The sequence below is a fragment of the Notolepis coatsorum genome (assembly GCF_963971535.1).
Source record: "Notolepis coatsorum genome assembly, chromosome: 1".
In the NCBI taxonomy this organism is placed as follows: Eukaryota; Metazoa; Chordata; class Actinopteri; order Aulopiformes; family Paralepididae; genus Notolepis; species Notolepis coatsorum.
The window spans coordinates 295,306,966-295,329,515 of NC_140165.1; the positions used below are offsets into that span (position 1 = coordinate 295,306,966).

Here is a 22,550-nt window from a genome sequence, read left to right on the forward strand (position 1 = left end):
AACCTAAAGGAGTGTTTTGTCCTTTTTATATCGTTGGATGAAATTATTTAAACCTAAATGAGGGTTGGATGAGACATTTTAACCCTAAGAGTTTTATCCTTTCTTATATCATTGGATGAAATTATGTAAACCTAAGGGAGGCCTTTATATGTCCTTATATCATTAGATGAGACCACCATTGGATTAAACCACCTAAGGGAGGAAGAGCGCAGTTTATCCTTTCTCATATCATTTGTGAGACTTTTTTTTACTTGAATAGGTTTGGGGTTTGAAGGTATTTTATCAACTCTAGTCTGAATCCACTACAGAATAGGCATGGGTGATATGGCCAAAATGGCAATATGGCCAAAATATCATAGGACGATATTTCTACACATTTTCATTACTGTTGATACAATGACATTTGTTGTTTAGCCCCAACCTGCCCCATCTGTTCCAGTGACCTGGTTGATCCATGCCAGGATTTAATTGAAAATCATTATGTTCACGTTATCTCAGCCTGAAGCTTCACGGTGTATCACACATAGGAGCTATTGCTTAATTTGAAACGGAACACTGGAATAAACTTGTCTGACTGAAAATCATTATTTGGCCTTGGTTAAGTGTACGTCTGTTCACAGAAACTCATGTAGGTTTGCGGTTTTGAAAGTATTTGATTGATTCTGAATCCAGTATAGAATCCGCTTATTGAATCCAAAGCCTTCCAAATCCATATCAAACCTTTTTAGCTGCGATGAGCTAGGTCACTCTGTCTGTAGCTTGATCGGTTGATTGGTCCACAAAACATTCCCCACCCTCTTAACTGCCACTGGTTTCACCCTAGGAGGCTGGAATTGGGCGTGTGTGTTCATGCCAATTGGCTAAAGGGGCCGTGGCAATGGGTGTGGCCTAACGCAACCATTTTATTTCTTATTTTGGGGTGAATGCATGAAAGGGGGGGGGGGGGGGGGGGGTCGTTTCTGATGAATTGATTGCCAATAACGCCATTCGTTATTACCACAACATACGCTGATCTGGGGGATGGCTATGAAATCCTTGCACGATCAAGCTGAAATTGACGTCAAATTGCTCTTACCTTTGGCCGGTGCGATTCCAAAAAGAATATTCCAATTATTTGATTGCCATCTGGTAGATCATATGTCCATTTGGCCCACGCCATAACCCTCCACAGCATAATGAATCGGGCGTCCCAAAAACTATTCCATGCAATCCGGTGAAGCCCTCGCTTCAGGTAACTAGAAAAGTCCATCCGAAGCCCTTTCAGTGTGACACCCGGTCTGCAACAGGGGTTACTGCATTCTCGAGACAGCACCACTACCAGGATCTGGCCGGTACTGCACCTCCGGAGTCCCAATATGCCTTTTCCAGGCAAAATACAGCTCTGTGACATTGAATAGGATATTAAAATCGAGAAAAAAAAGAAAAACTAACCAAAAACGTAATATTATGTCGTTGGCACTCAACGGTTGTCGGGCAAACACGTAATATTACGTGGTTGGCCCCGAATGAGTTAAGGGAGGGATTTAGGACTGGGAGACAAATTGATTATTATTTTGTTCACTATTCTCCACACAGGAACGTCTAGTGTGGCCAGAGCCTGGAGCGCTACATTTGACGAGCTGATCGGACGACACATAGAGGACTTCTGCAGACTTTACATGACCATGAATGCCCCAGGGATCCTGGCAGAGTATCCTGACATATTTGCTGTCTTCATCATCATCACGCTGACAGGTCAGACTTAGCTCCAGAAAATAGTAACATTTGTGTATCATCTGTCTCTAGAAACGTTTTTAAATCTCTCTTTTATTCTATTAATTTACTACATAGATTCATTCATTTGGTTGCTGTTTGAATTGTCCATATTTATTTGTCATTTATTGATAAAGCACTTACGTTAGCCCAAACTTAAATTGCCCCCCAGAAGATTGAAGTATTGTATGGTATCGTTTCCCTCTCTTGTGTCCTGCAGGACTGCTAGCGTTTGGGGTGAAAGAGTCTGCCATGGTCAATAAAGTCTTCACGTGCATCAACGTTCTGGTGCTGCTCTTCGTGATCATCTCAGGCCTGGTCAAGGGAACCCTGAAGAACTGGCGTCTGAACCCCGACGAGATCCTGAACGTTACAACCAGCAACGCAAGCCTCAAGTGTGTGAAAAGGAAAATTATTGTAAACCAAATTGATTCTGAATGTGATATTCCACTCTTGTCGTGTGTTTTCCCAAAGCGAATAAGTAAAATTTTCTTTTTACCGTCCAGTGTGTCCGAGCCGTTACCATCGGCCGCGAGTCTCGGTGAGGGAGGCTTCATGCCTTTCGGCTTCACCGGAGTGCTGTCTGGCGCGGCCACCTGTTTCTACGCCTTTGTGGGGTTCGACTGCATCGCCACCACAGGTGAGAGGGGAGGAGTTTTCTTTATGCATCTTGACCCCCCCCCCCCCCCCCCCCGACACTAGGTATGGGCAATAATTCATTTTTCAATCATCTTTAAGTGGGTTCAGAACTCCATATCGTGATGAAATTACTGAATAGGATATGGCACTGAGAGGAATATTATTTGGAAATGACAAGAGTTTGACAACGAGTAGTTAAATTCCATGAACATCCATTGGATGTATACGTTAGCAGATATCATACTATACATTACATATACAATAATATTGAATATCTAAATGGTTATCATGATAATAATTTCCTCCATTATCACCCAGGCCTGTCTTTAGCTGCTCAGTAACATCAGCAGGCATGCTCTCCCTATCGCCCTGACATCTCCCGCTTTCCTCTGTCCCTCCTCAGGAGAGGAGGTGAAGAACCCACAGAGGGCCATTCCCATCGGGATCGTGGCCTCCCTGCTCATCTGCTTCGTGGCCTACTTTGGAGTGTCCGCAGCCCTCACTCTGATGATGCCGTACTACCTGCTGGACAAGAGCAGCCCGCTGCCTGGAGCCTTTAAGTATGTAGGCTGGGAGGGAGCGACTTATGCAGTGGCCATCGGTTCCCTGTGTGCCCTGTCTACCAGGTAAGGTGCCTTCTCACTGCTTTGGAAGACTTTTTCTGCTTTGTTATTGTTATTATTATTATTATTATTTTTAGGGATGGGTGTGAGTAATCAATTAGTCGAGTACTCACCGTTTCTACTGAACTCGAAGGGTGCTCGATTATTATTTTCTATTATTTGGTTACCACCAAATATTTCCACCAAAAGTGCCACTGAAACAGAAATCTCATCCACAAAGTGTGAGTTGTTGCAGGAAGACGACACTGCACTGGAAACTGGAGTGAAAACGTTGTTGCGTTGAAAGCTAGCTCAGCGTTTTTAAAGATGCAAACAGCGGTTCGTGTTTGTGCCTTTCCAAATTGTGCCAACAACATGTCGCCATTCCATGAGCGGAGAGACCTTCTGCAGACAGAATGGAGATAATATAATTATTACAAATGGTAACTGACTGTTTTGACTGACGATACGCATTGAGCATAGAGTACAAATTGCATTGTTATGTTCTCGGAGCGAGACATAATAAAATCGGTTGCGTGTGCGTGACGCACAATATCTCGTTATCGCTGCTGCCATGCGCTTTAAGATACGTTCTAAAACTAGATTTCCCTAAACAATTACTCGACCACTACTCAAGTAATTCATGCGAGTATTCAATGTGGGAAAACAATACTCGTGCCCATCCCTAATTATTATTTCTTCTACAATGTTGTAATCGTGCTGCATGCTTTTTTCGTCAATAATCCATTTACAATACAGTACAATGAAAATAAGATTTTGTCCCATTTCCCCCTGGCTAACAAAGGCCTCAAAGGGGAAATCCACCCTGAAAAATGTCATGTTATTCCTGTGATCTTGAGACAGTTTAGTTAATGTTTATAGAACATGAAAAAGTCTCTTCCAAACCTAGAACATTTGGCGTGCATTCCGGTCTTCTTCTACTGTGCCTGTATATGCAAATATGACTCACCAGCACGGTCTTGTTTAAACTTGATTTATTTTCCTTCTCAAACATAGTTTTCTCCACAACAGTTACGACAACTCTCTCATTTATTGGTTGTAAACTATAAGAGGTATCCAGTGCAGCAATTGTGGAAACTATGGTTAAGTGTCTTGCTCAAGGACACTTCGACACGCTGCCCGGGAGGAGCCGGAACAATACCGGGAACTGGCAACCTTCTGATTACCAGACGACCGCTCTACCTCCTGACCCACTGTTGCCGCCGATTAAAAGAATACAGAAGGCAATAGTGATAACACAATACAATTTTGTGTCAAAACATCTTGATAATATTTATACTAGAGGTGGGCATAGATTTTTATTTTTTTATCTAGATTAATCTATCTGCAATCCTGGAGTTAATCTAGATTAAAATGGCTCAGTTACTTTACTAGTTACTTACACCCAAAAGTAATGAGTTACTGTGAAAAGTAACTATTTAGTTACTTAAAAAAATTATTGCTCCCATTGATGCCCTTAGAGATTCTTACAGTCAACATCTGTTAATCATTTTGACAGTTTCCACTAATCTCTCCTAGTATGTCTCTTAGCTCTCTGTCTCTCATTCTCCCCCTTTCTTCCTCACTCCCCACCCCTTCCTTCCTCCCTCCCTCACACAGAGAGAGAGAGAGAGAGAGAGAGAGAGAGAGAGAATTATTTTATTGCGCGATAATAATAATAACGGCCCGGCCTTAATTTATACAGAAAATGTTTAATATGTACATACAAAAGAACTGTATAAAAATATACAATTGCAAGTATACAGTATGCTGCTAAATATGCAGCATGGAGTGTAGTAATCATTCTGGTACAGTTTGGATATGTTGTAATGCAAGGTACACCCTGAATCTGGGGTGGATTTCCAGCCAGTATACTAGTCGGACTGGAAATTCAGGTGAATTTCACAAGTATCGTAACTGTGTCACAACAATGACATATCCCTAGCCCAGGGGTCAGCAACCTTTACTATCAAAAGAGCCAGCACTGCCAACAGCATAGGTAGCATAACTATACAGCATAGTACCGTAGGTTATACATATTATAAAGTGTAGTCAACGGTGACTAAAACGGTTCATACCCACTGGAGTGGGGAGAACAGTTCAGGGTCACTGGGGTCTCTGTGGGGAGAACAGTTCAGGGTCACTGGGGTCTCTGGGGGAGAACAGTTCAGGGTCACTGGGGTCTCTGGGGGAGAACAGTTCAGGGTCACTGGGGTCTCTGGGGGAGAACAGTTCAGGGTCACTGGGGTCTCAGTGGGGAGAACAGTTCAGGGTCACTGGGGTCTCAGTGGGGAGAACAGTTCAGGGTCACTGGGGTCTCAGTGGGGAGAACAGTTCAGGGTCACTGGGGTCTGAGTGGGGAGAACAGTTCAGGGTCACTGGGGTCTCTGTGGGGAGAACAGTTCAGGGTCTCTGGGGTCTGAGTGGGGAGAACAGTTCAGGGTCACTGGGGTCTCTGTGGGGAGAACAGTTCAGGGTCTCTGGGGGAGAACAGTTCAGGGTCACTGGAGTCTCAGTGGAGAGAACAGTTCAGGGTCACTGGGGTCTGAGTGGGGAGAACAGTTCAGGGTCACTGGGGGAGAACAGTTCAGGGTCACTGGGGTCTCAGTGGGGAGAACAGTTCAGGGTCTCTGGGGGAGAACAGTTCAGGGTCACTGGGGTCTCTGGGGGAGAACAGTTCAGGGTCTCTGGGGTCTCAGTGGGGAGAACAGTTCAGGGTCACTGGGGTCTCAGTGGAGAGAACAGGTCACTGGGGTCTCTGGGGGATGGAGCAGGCCTTGCTCTGACACCTGGTCTCAATGAATGAAGGTGAACACACCTAATGATCATCTCTGCTGACCCGCTTTTCTGTCCAGTTTATTTCTATGTTTATTTGGGTCATCGTGTGCAGTGGTGTGTTGCCGTACCACACGGTAACGACACTCGTCGGGAAGCTCTGATGTGCCTCAGTAAAGATCCACAAGCCACTGTGTGCTGGTGCTGCATTCTTTCAGGCACCTTGGTGGGTAGATGCGCTGGTGGGCTTTCCTCTGCGTGTCCTCAGTGTTGAGGTTCCAGGGTTAGGGTTTGGGTTAGGCACTGTGGAGGCTAGAGGCGCTGGTGGGCTTTCCTCAGCAGTTCAGTTCAGTTCAGTTTAAACTTTATTTGAACAGGGACAGCTCACATTAATGAACATAAATGTAAATGTGTGAGACAGTGTTAGCCAAAGCAAATTTTCAACTGTTGTCCCTGGGCCTGGTGTTAAAAAGCAGCTAAAAAAGAAAGCATAACATATATATGGCATACAGGTCATTAAGAACAGGTTGAAAACACATCATGCAAAATATTTACATCAGACAATGTACAAACAAACAATAATTCTACATATTAGGTACAGGCAGGCATATGGGGTTAGAGTTCTGCAGGGCTGTTATGTTCACACGTGTAGTTATTTCTTAACCAATAACCAGGTTTTGAAAGTGTGTTTGAATGATCTGTGTGTTTTCTATATTGCGGATGTAACTTGGAATGGAGTGCCAGGTCTTGGCAGCTCTCACGGAGCCTCAGTGTTGAGGTTCCAGGGTTAGGGTTAGACACTGGAGGGTGGCATCAGTAGTGTTGTGGCACCAGGCCAAGTCATCTGAGATCTGCAGACCAAGAAAACGGAAGCAACTGACAACTGCCACCGGTGTCCCTGTGATGCTGATGGCAGAGTGGCCGTTTGGTAATCGTAAGGTTCCCGGTTCAATTCATGCTCCTCCCGGACAGTGAGTTGAAGTGTCCTTGAGCAAGACATGGGTGAATGTGAGGAACAAAAATTGTAAAGCGCTTTGGATAAAAGCGTTATATGATTGCGTTATATTATAAATGCACCGTTTATCATTTACCATTTGATGGATTCCACGGTGGCTTGGCTTCTGAAGTCCACGGTGGTCTCATTAGTCTTGCTGATGTTCGGGGCAAGATTGTTGTCATTGCACCATCTCTCCAACTGGACTCTCATCGTGACCCCGTTTCTCCAGACACTTTAAAGCCACTGGACAATAGTCATTGAGGCCTGTTTACCTTGGGTCTTTTTAGGTAACGGCGCACAATGGTTTTCGATTTTAGAAATGGGCAATTTCTTTGGGTTACATTGCACTTGACAATTGCATTGTCTTAACGTTATAGGAATAACATGTTAATTCTGTTTTAGGGTGGACTTTTACTTTAAACCTGCACTATGTAACTTCCACACAATGATTGCCCCCGTCGGCCTTGAGAATAACTTTGCGCATTATTTTTCATCTGTAGAAATTGGACTAGCTGTTACTTTAGTTCTAATATGTGCAACACATACTTCCTGTGGATGATTTCATGCCACTAGTCGAGCCCCAGCCAGAAGCGTTCGTATGGGCAATGGGTGTTTTTCCCCCCCTTGTTCGGCACCTCAATGACTTGCGTAGATCGCTAAAGCACTCAAATCTTCATGAAGTTACATGGTGGAGGTTTAATAGTTGAGGATTGTACTTATGCCGATACCTTCCCTGTGTTTTATCTCTAACTGTACACATTCACCTGCATGGCCTGGTTTTCTGTCTTTTCCCCTACTAGCTTACTAGGCTCCATGTTCCCAATGCCCCGAGTGATATGGGCGATGGCTGAGGACGGCCTGCTCTTCAAAGGTTTGGCTAAAATCAGCCAAAGAACCAAAACCCCTCTAATAGCAACAGTAACATCTGGCATTGTGGCAGGTGAGGTGAGACCCTAAACCCACTAACTAGTTGCCCTTCCTCTCAGAACCCTACAGGAACACTCTCGCCACACACATGGCTTCAAAACACTGTTGTCTCCTCGAGCCCGGTAGCCAGAACCAATCCGGACACATGCAGTCACTTGCGTGGTTTCTCTTTTGGCCTCTAAACTTTTATTATTCTGAAGGCTGCCACCTTCAGCACAATGGCTTGCCGTATAATATTCCATTGCCATGGAGTGTCGGGCTGAGAGGGGCAACGGTTGAAGCCGTGTGAGACAGCTTATGATTGGGTTATAAATCTTTTGCCTCCTCCTCCTCCTTCCCTCCTTCCCTCAACCCCCCCGGCCTAGTCTCCTTGGCTCCATGTTCCCTCTGCCACGCATTATCTTTGCTATGGCTCGCGACGGCCTGCTCTTCTCGTTTCTGGCAAGTGTCAGCGCGAGGAAGACGCCAATCATCTCCACCATGGCATCAGGGCTCATGTCTGGTAAGCTGAGAGTGGCTCGAGAAGTGGCCAATGGCAACACTGCCCCCTTGTGGAAGGAGGAAGGTGGCAATATCAATAATACATGATGTTGGGTTAAAGTAAATGGAGTTGTCTACAAATGATTAGATTAAAATGTTTCTTTATTAGTAGTATGCATTATCATCTTGTGAAATGTGATACAATATCAATTGTAATGTTTTTGAATGCGTTGTGTACGTACATTTCTGTGCAGTGACTTTAAACTTGTTACTCCTGAGAGTGGTGTCATGTTTGTGGTGTCTCTGTCCTGCAGCGGTGATGGCCTTCCTGTTTGACCTGAAGGACCTGGTGGACCTGATGTCCATCGGCACTCTGCTGGCCTACACCCTGGTGGCTGCCTGTGTCATGGTCCTCAGGTATGTCTCCTGAGGCTGACTCACTGTCCACCAGTGTTGTAGTCGAGTCACTAAATCTCGAGGTCGAGTCTCGAGTCCCCAGTGTTCAAGTCCATGTCTGAGTCACCAAAGAAGAGCCAGAGTCGAGTCCCCATTACCCTAGTCTTGAGTCATCGAGGTTGAGTCCATATAAATGACACGGCAGTCACCATTTCAAAGGGAGTTTATTTACTTTGTGACACAATAGCCAAACAAAGGCACTAGCCATCAATATCTTATGCCAAATGATTTATTTTTTAAATAAATAACTATTTATTAATTAACAAGTCTGAGTCTGCACCTTCCGAATGCAGTCAATGCTCGAGTCCAAGTCCGAGTCATCAGTGCTCAAGTCCAAGTCGAGTCATGAGTCCTGGAAATCAGTCCAGGACTCGAGTACTACAACACTGCAGTCCACACGCGGCAACCCTGGCTAGTCCTATGATGGGCCCATGTCACAGCAACACAAGTTATCATAGATGGACAAAAAACACAGATCTTCAACGGTCATAGTTTGGGTTCACTCAAAAACACTCCCGGCACGTGTACTTGAGCTACCACATGATCAACAACAGAGATTGATAAGAAAGAGAGCATCATGATTGTCATTCAAACTTGCCCAAAATTATCTTGATAATGTTATTTGAACTGGTGTTGTCCATTCTGGTACACCTAAATAGAGTGGATTATTAGCTGCAGCTTTCTTTACTGAGCATCAGAACATCTGATAGTTTGTGGTCACATCACCGTCGCAGACATCTTGGTAGGCGAACAACAGGTGATTGTTATCAAATAACAGTTGATTGTCAACCGTCGATGACCGCGATTAAGGAGCTGCGTTTGTGACATTCCACAGCGTTGGTAGGAAATGCTTGCCGCGTCATGAGCGTACCATGAATTGCCTCGTCTGGTGTCGACCGTCATGGTAACGGGTGTCTGTCTTGTGGTCTGCAAGGTACCAGCCGGAACAGCCCAACATGACCTATCAGATGGCCAGCGCGCAGGACGAGTCCGACCTGGCCGAGACGTTCAACGAGAACACCACCGGTTTCCTGCCGGAGCAGGACGATCATTGCACCATCAAGAACCTGCTTTTCCCATCAAACACGGAGCCCTCTCCGCGGTCCGGTTTCGCCGTCAACATCTGCACAAGTACACTGGGTGAGTGACACACACGCCCCGGGGCAGGCACACACCGAATCAACGAGTACTACCGCCACTCAAGAGCACTCCTTTATCACTACGTCGTCTTTTTGTATTATGTTATGTTATATTATGTAAATTCGTATTTTTGCACAATCAAGGCGGGCATGGCCACCTACGTTTTATGTGACAAATAAAACTCTTGAATCTTGAATCTCTTTTCTGCTTCTCCTCCCCAGGTGTGCTGGTCTGTGTCTTCTCCATCGTGGCCGTTCATGGAGGATTCGCCATCTGGTCCATCTTCATTCTCAGTTTCCTGGCGGTGGTCTCTATGATCATCACCTTTATCATATGGAAACAGCCAGAGAGCAAGACCAAGCTCGCCTTCAAGGTAGAGTTGGTTAACTTGTTTTTTACGACTCAAGTGTGAGGTGATTTTCACACGGTGTTCGGTTTGTGATGAAAGTGTGCCACTTGGTGTTGCCGGGCAGCATCAACAGGATGTGGTTATTGTTCCGTTCTGAGTTCATTCTGCGTGATTCATTCATATTCCATTTGCCCAACGGTGCATAACAGTAAATCCTAAGCAAAGACCGAAGGGGTTTCACAAATTATACATTGGACGTGCCGGAAAGGTCTTTATTGAATAAACAGTTTTCAGATTTAATTTTCATTGTGTTTCACAGTATTTGAGCCATTTGCCTGCTTGCTGCATTTGAGATTACATTCATTCAAAACATTCCTTATTTATTACCCCGACCATGGGCCTTCAAGTGTTGGTGTGTTTAATGGCCCCCTTACCTCACTACCCCCCTAACCTCATGTGTTTAATACTCTTCCCCTTACCTCACTACCCCCCTAACCTCATGTGTTTAATACTCTTCCCCTTACCTCACTACCCCCCCTAACCTCATGTGTTTAATACTCTTCCCCTTACCTCACTACCCCCCCTAACCTCATGTGTTTAATACTCTTCCCCTTACCTCACTACCCCCCTAACCTCATGTGTTTAATACTCTTCCCCTTACCTCACTACCCCCCTAACCTCATGTGTTTAATACTCTTCCCCTTACCTCACTACCTCCCTAACCTCATGTGTTTAATGGCCCCCTTACCTCACTACCCCCCGTAACCTCATGTGTTTAATACTCTTCCTCTTACCTCACTACCTCCCTAACCTCATGTGTTTAATGGCCCCCATACCTCACTACCCCCCATAACCTCATGTGTTTAATACTCTTCCCCTTACAGGTTCCTCTGTTGCCGTTCCTCCCTGTAGCCAGTATGTTCATCAATGTCTATCTCATGATGCAGCTGGACAGAGGCACCTGGATGCGTTTTGCCATCTGGATGGCCATAGGTACATTTCCTTATTTTACATACCGGTAGTCTTTTATTATTTTCTTTCTTTCTTTCTTTCTTTCTTTCTTTCTTTCTTTCTTTCTTTCTTTCTTTCTTTCTTTCTTTCTTTCTTTCTTTCTTTCTTTCTTTCTTTCTTTCTTTCTTTCTTTCTTTCTTTCTTTCTTTCTTTCTTTCTTTCTTTTTTTTTTCTTTTTTTCTTTTTTTCTTTCTTTTTTTCTTTATTCATTTTTAACTTTGATTTTTACCTATGGCTTCAATTCATCACTTCAGTCCTCAGACTTAAAGCTGCAGCAGGCTCGGCATCACTTTTCAAGCCCATGTAGCGCAGCAAAGGTTTTCCACAGACTCCCAGAGGTGTGTGTGTGTGTTTTGTATGCACTTCGAAAGAATAGTTGTGCAACAGATTTCACAATCAATATTTGGATTCGATAAAAATGTGTCATTGCACAAGTCCAAGTACAGCGTACAATGAAATGAAGTTGGCATCTAACCAGTGCAAAGGGGCAGTAATGTGCATTGTAATGTACTTGTATACCATGTGTATATACGGAGTATATATGAAAAAGCTACAGAATAAAGATGCTAAGATAATGTATGTACAGTATTGTTATATACAGTGGTATGAGTATGAATACACTATGCTTAATGTAACTAATCTAGCCAGTGGTTTAAATGAGTAGATCTACAGATATAGCAGATGTATAACTCTGAACTCCATTGCCTATACCCTAGGCTCTGTTACTCGTACTGTACAAACTTTGAACTCTGTTGCCTATACTCCTATAATGCTGTTATACCTTATATACATGTATTTATTCTTACTGTACATATATTGATCCACATCTGTCTGTAGATACCTGCATATAATCCTTTTTACATATCTGTAGATACTATACCTATATCTGTACATATCCCTACCCACTCTTACTAGTTACGCTGCTGTCCAGTATGACTTACTACCATAGTGTCTTTATACCTGTATCACTGTACATATTAATACTACAACTCTGTACATACATCTGATTAGCACTGTCTATTACCCAGTAGTACTCATTTATATATCCTATACCCAGTTCATACATTGTATATTACTATTGCACTTTACTGTTACTGTACATTTGCACTCTGGTTGGATGACAAACTTCTTTTCGTTGTACTTGTGCTGTATAATGACGATGCATTTGAATCTAATCTAATATAGATATACAGTGTTATTTGGATAAACTATAGGTTGTATATAAATGCCATAATGAAAGTAGATATGAATACAGTGGTCGTTTTGAAGCACGCGGGAACAGCTGCCTGGTCTTGTGACAGGTGGAAGGTGTCAGTCAGGACCTCAGTCAGCTGCTCATGCTATGACACGGTCGTCATGGAACACCTTGTGATGCTCATAACAGGCCAAGGTACAATGTAGGTGACGAACAAATGATTAGGCAATATTCTAGTCAAATGATTGCAAACGCCCACTCCATTCCACCAGAAATGAGATATAAATAGGCGATCATCACTTCTAGGCAGTAGGTTGGGACAGATTTATGGGTGTCGAGCTTGCCTCCCTCTACCTGACTCTATCAATTGTTTTAACTATTAAACCTATTTTGATCCGAAGATCCGTACACAAAGTACATGAAGGTTAAATGAACTTGGCTGAGAGGAGTGCTTTCATTGTGGTGGCCAGCTAGAAAACATTGAGGCAGAGAAGGGGACAATGAGCTTAAAGTAAAGAGTAAAGACGGGTGGGAGCCGTAGACCCTGGCCTCTCGCTTAGGTGTGAACTAAGCTATTGTTTGGGCCCGGGGCAATGAAAAGGATTCCTCGACAACTGCATATCTTTGAAAAGGATTCTAGACCACGCTAGACTTCCCCCTTTTCTCTGTGGCCTCTTATCACACAGCTGCAATGTCTGAATACAACACACCTCTGTTTGGTAGACACGGCTTCTCATGGGCATGACTGGTATTGAGCCACTTAAAGGAACATGCCAACATTTGGGGAAATTAGCTTACAGTCTTCTCCAGAGAGAGAGACAAGACAATGGATACCAGTTTCCTCTCTGTGCGTTCAGTAGAAAGCTATCTGGCTGCACGTTAGCCTAGCTTTAGCTTAGCACAATGAATGGAAGCGGACATGGCCAGTTAACCTAGGCATTGTCCAACTAACACCTCTCCCGAAGGCTAACCGGCCATGTCCACTTCCATTCATTGTGCTGTGCTAGGCGAGGAGACCACTTCGCCTCCTACGTCACTGTGTGTCCTTGTTTCATCGATACTGTCGCTGTCCCATGTCCGCGCTTTACGCACACTCGCCTCAAGTCTGAATCGAAGCCTTTGTGAATAACATTAACGCAATATTAATATAAGGTATGAATGCAATGCGCCTCTCCAACGTGATTAATTACTTAAATAATATATAGCATCTTATAAAACGGGTAGCTCAAATCAAGCCATCTGATTGGTTCATAGCCATGGTATAATGAGCGTATATCCACAGCTATGATCACTCCACGTCTGAGGAAAAAAACGTTAGCCTTGTTAACTGAGATGGTCTGGTCTACGGAGGAGACTGGGGCTGACGCATGCCCAGTTAAACAGAGGAATCCTCTCGGTGCCAAGACTGGGGAAGCCCTCGCGTCACGGCACTCGCATATGCCCATACCATATATGGACCAAGAGAGGCTCAACATGTCCGATAGTCATCTGAATTAGACGCCTGAACAAATATTTAAACTGTATAATAATAGTCCTAGGTTGTACGTTAAAACAGCTTTCGGCCTTGGTAAATAGTCGGCATATCTGCGCGACTATGAATAATTTTGTTTAAGCTAATTGTTAGTGTGTATGTTGCATAGCAACTGCCTTGCAGTGCAGGCACATTATTTGAACATACCTGCACATAGTCCTTTACTATCAGTATCTGTACATATCCTACTCAGCGTTTCCGTTAGAACATATTCGTGCCGGTCTGGGTGTCCTGCAAGATTTCTATCCCCGGACATATTCGAGAAATTCCGGTCAGCCTGGTTTTCCTTTTTACCGGCTGAATGCCACCATCGGCGCCAATGTTAACGTTAATATCGCCTAATCTATGTTTTAAATTATGGCTATTGTGGTGTTATCATAGTTTAGACCATCTATGTCTAATCTGCCCATCGCATTATCAAAGACTATTTTCCAGTCAGTGCTGTCAAGGCTGTTTATCGCGTTGTTTCCGTTTCAGAGCATTTAGAAAAGCCCCCGTTTTCAGATAAAAAACAGCTCATTCTGGAGCATTCTATGAAAATCGTCTTTTAGTGGAATATTCCACAACGTTGATATTCGTCTGCCTTTTTATGAATCGTTTTCAAATAAACGCTAGATGATCAATATTATACGTGCACGCAAGCACATTACGGCCGCGCGCGGATAATCGCCCCGTTGATTTCCTCTTGGACTTTTACAGTGAAACCGAAAGAAGACATTTCACAAAACAGCTTATAACTTCATCAAACTTACTCTGATTATCCTAACACTGATAACATAGAGTCCTTACCTGACATCAGATGGTATCCAACTGGTATATTCCAATTCCTGATCACCATTCGAAAAAATCGATACGTGTATGGATCCAACGCGATACTGTAGAACTCCATGATCAGCGGGGATCTGAGGTTCCAGAATGAACTGTGGTAACCCTGGCTGGATCAGTGAACTGGAAAATGTGGATATAATGTCGCACCTCAGCCAGGAGAATTAAACTTTCCACTCGGGCCTGAACGCTCGACATTTCTGTTTCTGTTTTCTTTCACCACGGCATCAGCGGTCTCTGTGACTTCAAGTTCAGAAGACTCATCTTCGTTGTCATTATTATTAGACCTGCTTGTGCTTGGTTTCATGAAATATTTGTTCAGCTTAGCTTGTTTTGGCCATCTCTCTCTCTCGCTCGTATACCTGTTTGTCGTTATGGTGGCCAGACAGGCTCAAAAAAAGAAAGAAAAAAAGATTCACATCCGAGCGGCGCCATCTGCGCTTTATCAGAGTGAAGCAACATGTAATGATTGTTTCGTTCATCGCATAGGCTATTTAATTTTAGCCTATTTTAATACAATTCAAATAATAAAATTGTGCTTAGAGAAATTATTTTCACCGGACATTATGACCGGAGAGATTTAAATATTCGGACTTCAACATATTTTGCCGGTCAAATACCGGTAATTACCGGCTAACGGAAACGCTGATCCTACTCTTACTAGTCACACTGCTGGCCAGTAGTAGTCATACTGTCTTTATTTATTATACTACAACTCAGTACATACATCTGATTAGCACTACACTCACTAGTACTAATTTGCATATTGTTACCCAGTTTAATCACCTGTACTGTATATTGCTGTTGCACTTTACTGCTACATTTGCACTCTGGTTGGATGCCAAAATTATATTCTTTGTACTGTACTTGTGCTGTATAATGACTATGAATTTGAATCTAGTATTATCTTACTTTCATATCGCCGTAGCCCGCTTCGTGTCGGACTGAACTACGCCCCTTAGCTGTGATATAATAACCATATACCATGGCCTGTTGTGAGCTATTGCTTAAATATATATCTTGTCAGGTTGTCCAAGAATGTGTGGATAAATCACTATACATTTTTCGAACCCCCCCCCCCCCTTCTCTTTTAGGCTTTTTTATTTACTTTACGTACGGGATTCGCAACAGTGCGGAGGCGGTGCTCACCAAGGCCAGCCCCGGCGATAACTTCAGCGGCTACAAACCGGCCTGCGTTCTGAACGGAGAGCCCATGGCCGTGGAGAAGGAGGCCTTTCTGCAGAACAGAATGGACGCCGTAGGGCAGGACGATGATGATGACGATGATGACTACTAAAGGAAAGACGGGTCCTGGTGTACTTCTCTAGGTCCGTTTTCCATATCTCAACTTTCACATTTAAATTCTCCCCAAGAAAGGTACGAATCCAGGCGACCCGTGAAAAGATATCGACGCACGTCGGAAATCTGCACGTCGGGTCTCCTCACTGGCTGGCCGGACTGTTCGCCTACATTTTGCTGCTAATATTTCCACCAATCAGGTAGTGCTGGGCGGTATGACCAAAAATATGATGAAGATTCTGGCGGTTTCACGGTACTGTATATCACAGTATTTTTTCAGTTTTGCATGACTGAGCCTTTATATAGGTGGCTTATTCTACTGTCAGGAGTACATTGGATATAAAAACTTTTTATACATGTGCTGTATATACTGAAGGCTTTGATTACTATATGGTTTAATTGGCCCCGCAAGATTATACAATATAAGGAATCAGAAAAGAAGAGAGCCTTGAGAGCAGCAGACAAGAGGCCACAGTTCCCCCTCACACATGTAATTTACACACATCAACGTGGCTTTGATGTATGCAAGGAAACCAACAAGAGTCAGCAATGTGTTAAATAAAGTGTAAAAAAAAATATATATATAGAATAACACGCTGTTAACGTAGTCTTCAGGACATAACGTTGGCGTATGATTTCATTTTGACTTGATGGTGAACTTCAGATAATCAAACAAGCGAGCTAGCTCGTTGGCTGCTGTCATAGCTATTTAGTTTTGTAGCTATTTGGGGCCAGGCTATTTCCTGGAACGAAAGCGTTCATTCGGAAAGTCACATCGCGGATGCTTGAAATTTCTGAGCTTCACGAAACAAAACGGGAAACCTACAAGTCTTTGTTACAATGTAACATCTCCGGTCTCCTTTTCTTCATACTCCATCATTCTATCCTGTTCTTAAATGTAGTGTAGCGACAGAGCTGTTTCAGCTATGCACCGGTATGACGATATATGAAAATTTCACATTGTACAGGAAATTAAAACCAGTATACCGGATGAACCGCCCAGCACTACAATTAGGTAAATTTGACCTCAAGTCCAGACCAGGGACCTCTGTAACACAAACCTTATTTTGAACTGCCATGACAACTGTCTGATAGTCTTGCTGAAAGGCATTGCTTTCCATTTAGCACTTTTGACGTGACCAGTGTTCCAAATGTACCACCAATGAATCTGTGGACAACGGCGCCAAGCAGAGCACAAGTAGAATCTTTTGGCCTATAGATTTTCAGATTTTGATTCTTCAGAATTTAGACCCCTAGTGTAACAAACATATCTGATCTTAAAATCCTTATAGGTCAGTATTTGTCTTTTATTTTTTTCTTTTGCTTGAAATGGATAATTTTTCATTTGTCTTGGAGCGACGGATACACCCATTAACTCATTGACTGCCACGTTGTTTTTCCATCTTTAATATCTGGCACCAGCGTTTCAGACCATTTTGATGATTTTGCATCGTATATTCTATATTATAGCTATGGAGACAATAGTATGACTCATTTGAAAGGCAATATTTATACTTCAACAGGGAACAAACCGTTTTCTACATACCTTCGTTCCTCGCCATAGTCGTCGGACTCGTTTTCTGATGCTGGGATCATCACAAAGGCATGTTTTATGATGGGGGGGGGTTCGGTAAAATAGACGTTACCTTTTTTGTCAGCAGGTCCGCCAAAACCCTGTCCACTCTTGCTCCGAAGTGTCTGAGTCAGAACAGGAACAATTTAAATAAATAACGTTAGTTGGCTCTGGCGCGGTGCGGTGAACAGATCATGTTACATCCTCAGCCTGTTTGAAAATACTAGAATCCAACGTAGTCTGGTGAAAAAGCACCTCATGTTATGGATGGATCGTCACCGTTTGTCCTCTTCATAATAAACAGTTTACTCTACGCGATCGCCATTGCCGAACGTTAGTTGGCTCGTCTGGAGGGCTCTCAACTCTGGTGGCGGCGACTACAGCGGAGCGGTGAACAGATAACGTTACATCCTTGGCCGGTTTGACTATAGTATTTTTAGGATTTACCAGAAGTGTTGAGTCGAACGTAGTCTGGTGAAAATGTTGAGTCGAACGTAGTCTGGTGAAAACTCTTCATAATAATCTCCAATAGTTCGCTCCACGCGTCGCCATTACCAAGGCAGTTTGCTGGCTAGTGGCTACTGTGGCCAGTGAGCAAACCCTCCCCACAGGAAACTAGCCCAGATCAAAAGGTAGGCGAGACTGCCACTTATCGGGATTCGATCGTCATTTCAATTCTAATTATGTTAGGGTTACCAGGATCACACACAAGGTGTGGCGGACTGCTTAGTATGATGATGATAATAATAAAAAGTATACTCGTTTTTGGCGTTCAATGAGTTAAAGATGTATGCATTTTATATTTTTGGCTTTCATAGAATGGCAATTAAAAAAATTGGATTATGAATTATTATAATTTTTAGGACAAATGTTATAAAGAACACCCCCCCCCCCCCCCCCCTCCCTCATGGTAAATGCAGTCTGTCGACCCTTGTTTCGGCATTAGGGCCCGGCCGCACTGATCCATTGTGGCCGTCTGTCTACGTTTGTTTTGAATTATTTTTCAATAAGGAGCATCCGTCTGTTGGACAGAAAGGTTCGAGAGGATGAACTTTTGGAACCGACGGATATGTCGATGTCCACGGTGAAGCTGTCGTTTCTGCAAACACACGATTTGCGCTAGCTAGGTTTTGATTAAAAACAAACCCAACGGACGGCAATACCTTCCATCTGTTTTATCTCTGGTTTGCGATGGATCAGTGTGGCCACTCCCTTAGTAATTTCAGATGTGTGCTTTGGTCAGTGCCAAGATGAGGAGGCACAGTGCTGGTTGCTGTGTCCGAATTGGGAAATTGTTCTGTCCTCGTATTCACCATTATCTCTACAAGATTCCTCTGACTCGATGAATTCCGTATGTCAGAAAACCTTGATTATACTCAAATACAGTTAAATATTTTAACTGTATCCTTAGGGCATTTTCTAATACCGTTGCACGCCTTTGGTGGTATACCTAAAAGTTACAACTTTGTGTTTTGGTTAGAATTATGTTACTGATTGATATAGCATGGACCGCATGCTTATTCTGCACTAAAATCAACAGAATTGTTCAGAGAAATTTGACATGGTGCTCTAAAGTAATAATACCACAGTATTTTCTGTCTTCTAGCTTAGGGGGTTCTCCATCACTCTCCTTATTTAAGATCAGATATATGCTAGAATATATAATCGCGTATTTAAAAAATACTTGGCAAGGGAATTGTGCCTGATAATTTTACCAAAGAAACCTTGACATGCTGCATGTGAATTGATTTATCGGCAACTAGTGGCCTCTATGAGTTACATGATTTACATACTTACAAGTGCCTATTTCTTGATCAGCTGTTAAAGGGAAAATCCACCCTAAAACATAATTTACATTGTGATATTCCAATGATCTTGATCAGATGAATCAATATCTATAAACATGGACAAACTGTATACGTTAGTGTCTAAACGTAGACGACTGTAGAATCACAGAGGATCAACCTTTTAGAGTTGAAAAAATGAATTGGTGAACAAATTTCGTCGGCTCATAGGATTTTTGTTTGAGCTATTACATCCAATTGAGTTTTCTGTAAATGTAGGGCATATCGCTCTCAATCAGAATATGTACCCATTTCCCAGTCACGGTGGATACTATCCTGTCCTAGAAACTGTTCCACTGTCTTGAGAAGCTCCACAAACTGAGCTGTACCGTATAGACGGTTTCACTGGAATCCTGTTGCTAGGGAACAGTTTGGACCCAAGTGTATTTCCTACCAGTACTTGCATTAGCAAACATTTCAACAGGAAATTAACTTGGTCCATTTTTAGAACGTTTCTCGAGATTAAACCGCCCATAGAAACATGTACGTTTTATTTTACGGTGGATTTGGCCTTTTTAAAGTGTTTCGTGATCAGCATTGTTAAATATTCAGGTCGTCTGTATATACTGTATGCTGAAATGAATGAATATTTATATTATTTAGTTGGAACATTATCACCTTTAGCATGTATGCCTACTGAATGTACGAGTTCAGCTCATGACCAGTCGACCACCAACGCAGGCTGCCATAGGCGCCTGTAATGGCATTACTCACTCGCTATCATTTCTGAAAACCGCATCATTTCGGGTCATGTACAGAGTCGGGTTGTTTCAACAGCAGAGCGATATCAATATTTTCTACTGTGTTCTACGTAGTAGTTTTTAAGTAGTTTTCAATGATATGCAACAAGTCTGAAATGGCCTTAACATCAAATGTTGACTACTGTGCATACTCCAGGAACACGCAATGCCAGAGGTCAGCTGTTCATGAGTCATATTGAGGTATGCATGTCTAGGAATGAAAATGTTGTACCAAAATGAAAGATCTATTTAATGAGGGCCCCTTAATTGGTACAAAACAATTATATATATATAATTATATATATATTACAATTTATGATATTGATGTGTGGTTTTGAAGCCATATCCCCCGTGTTTTGGATTTTGTTACAAAACAAACAATTTTGCATTTAAGAATATTGGTTGACAAAGCCAATGTAGGTTGATCTATAGATATCTAGAGTATCCATCCAAATTAGATTGAGTAAGCCATTTTGTACATATTTGAAAATGTCTAAATAAAAAGTATACTTGTAATGTTATTGAATGTTAATGAAATCTGAACATCTGTGACATTGTAGAGATTGTTACATTACGTTACAATTCTCTGTTCTCTACTTTGTTTTGTAAATACCATGTTTTTGTAGAAAATTTACTCGTTTTGTCATGTGACCAGAGTCATTGATTGGGACTGAGATATTTGGGTCGGGGTGTCATTAACTTACAGAATACATCATTATGTTCTCTATCTTAAACTCAAAATGTATTGTTCAAAACACTTTCTAGGTTTTTTTTATTTTTTACTGTGGTTTTGGCTGTTTGTATATATGTATTTAATTGTGCATGATTGTGACACACACCATATGACAACTTCAACTTCAAAGATCCTCAACTAATCAAATCAATTAAAATGTATTTGTAAGGCCCGACAACACACGTTAATGTCCCCATGGGCCAGACACGTCTTCTTTAAACAAGTCAAGAAGAAACATCACAATAAATCAAGAAGAAGAAAAAACACCATGAAATCCAAAATAAAATGTTAAATGAATAAACAACACTTTTTAAGGGAGTTACTGTATGTCCATTATGTTAATCAATAAAAACAAAAACCTGCCAACTGCTTTCACCAAATTACAATAACGCTGTATACTTGAACATGAGTAGCGGGGCGTTTTCTTTCCTGTAGAAACGTGTGGAGTTAAACTGATGTGTTAAGAGTATCTTATCCGACTGCATTTATGTTGAGACCATGTTATATGTTGTTTACTTCACTGAAATGATATGCAAGATGTAAGACTGTTTTTCAATGGAGAGCTCCACTGAAAAGTCCCAAAACAAGGCCTTATTTGAAACCAAAGTGTTTTAATCTTTGTCTTTGACACTGTCTATTTATTGTATTCATGTGTTTGCTAGAAAGCATGAGCTTTAAAAAGCTTTGAGCAAAGATCATATGGTTTTGTAGTCATCCTAAATTATGAACACATATATATTTATATGTATATTTCGTGGCCTTGGAGGGGGTGAAACGTTTACCTTTGTGTGTAAGCCATGGTACATCACAATGAGGTTAGCTTATATGCTCTTTTTGTGTTGTTTCAAATATTCAATCTATTGTGTTTTATTAATGGTTGAGGTTTGTATTGCTCCTGTTGTAAATAAATAATATTGAACTTGAAAGACAGACTTTGTCATTGATTTTAGAATGATGTGTTTTGAAAGTCTAGTTTGTTTGGCAATGGTTTCCAATCTACTCATACATTTAGTTCATTCTGAACAAAGTTCATTTTGGCAGCAATTTAACATTTTGGTGTGGTTATTGTTGGAACATTTTTAGGCAAATTCTAGTAAGTTATTATGTATAGATCACATTTTTATTGACAAAAGTTGCAACATCACTTTTTTGGTTTCACTTGCATGGCATTTCGTTTAGTTTCAGTGAAGTGACAAATCTTTGTCATCATTTTGTCAAGGTTTTTGACAATGAAATGATCGTAGTACAGACTGAATTCATCCACCTGTTCATAGGAATCTTTGGCTCAAACTTAAGGGAAACACTACCCAAATAAGAAATGTAAATAATTGTTAGTTCCATGGTCTAGGAGAGTTCAGAGGAGAGATGATATTCGTCAACGCAACACTTTCTCCCCAAAGCCAGGAACATTCTGTGTCTCGCCTTTACCATCTTTCCCAGTTCCAGACATAGCATAGCTTATACCTGGTGACATCCCTAGTTTGAGTCTTAGCACTCTGGTTTTTGGATCTTTAACGCCCCCAATCCAAATAGGCCTGTAAATAGATTTGCTAACTGCAATTACAGTATACTGGTATTCTACTTCTATTCTATTTCTTGCATGCAAGTTAAAATAAAAAAGCAAAGTTCAGGTGACTCATGTGGAAGAATGTATCTCTATAATCCTACATTCCTTTGATCTC

At 42.2% G+C, this 22,550-nt stretch overlaps 1 protein-coding gene across 1 annotated transcript in view; it reads left to right on the top strand.

Annotated features, from left to right (window-relative positions):
• Positions 1-21,794, top strand: part of LOC311227297 (high affinity cationic amino acid transporter 1-like) — a 38,683-nt gene extending 16,889 nt beyond the window's left edge. Inside the window, exons 3-12 of the mRNA XM_084312898.1 lie at positions 1,576-1,734; positions 1,973-2,147; positions 2,259-2,392; positions 2,795-3,017; positions 7,566-7,705; positions 8,487-8,589; positions 9,563-9,768; positions 9,990-10,141; positions 11,002-11,110; positions 15,774-21,794. Of these exons, the coding sequence (XP_084169024.1) occupies positions 1,576-1,734; positions 1,973-2,147; positions 2,259-2,392; positions 2,795-3,017; positions 7,566-7,705; positions 8,487-8,589; positions 9,563-9,768; positions 9,990-10,141; positions 11,002-11,110; positions 15,774-15,976 (1,604 nt within the window). The 3' untranslated portion in view covers positions 15,977-21,794. The remainder of the gene's footprint in view (positions 1-1,575; positions 1,735-1,972; positions 2,148-2,258; positions 2,393-2,794; positions 3,018-7,565; positions 7,706-8,486; positions 8,590-9,562; positions 9,769-9,989; positions 10,142-11,001; positions 11,111-15,773) is intronic.
• Positions 21,795-22,550: the final 756 nt, after the last annotated feature.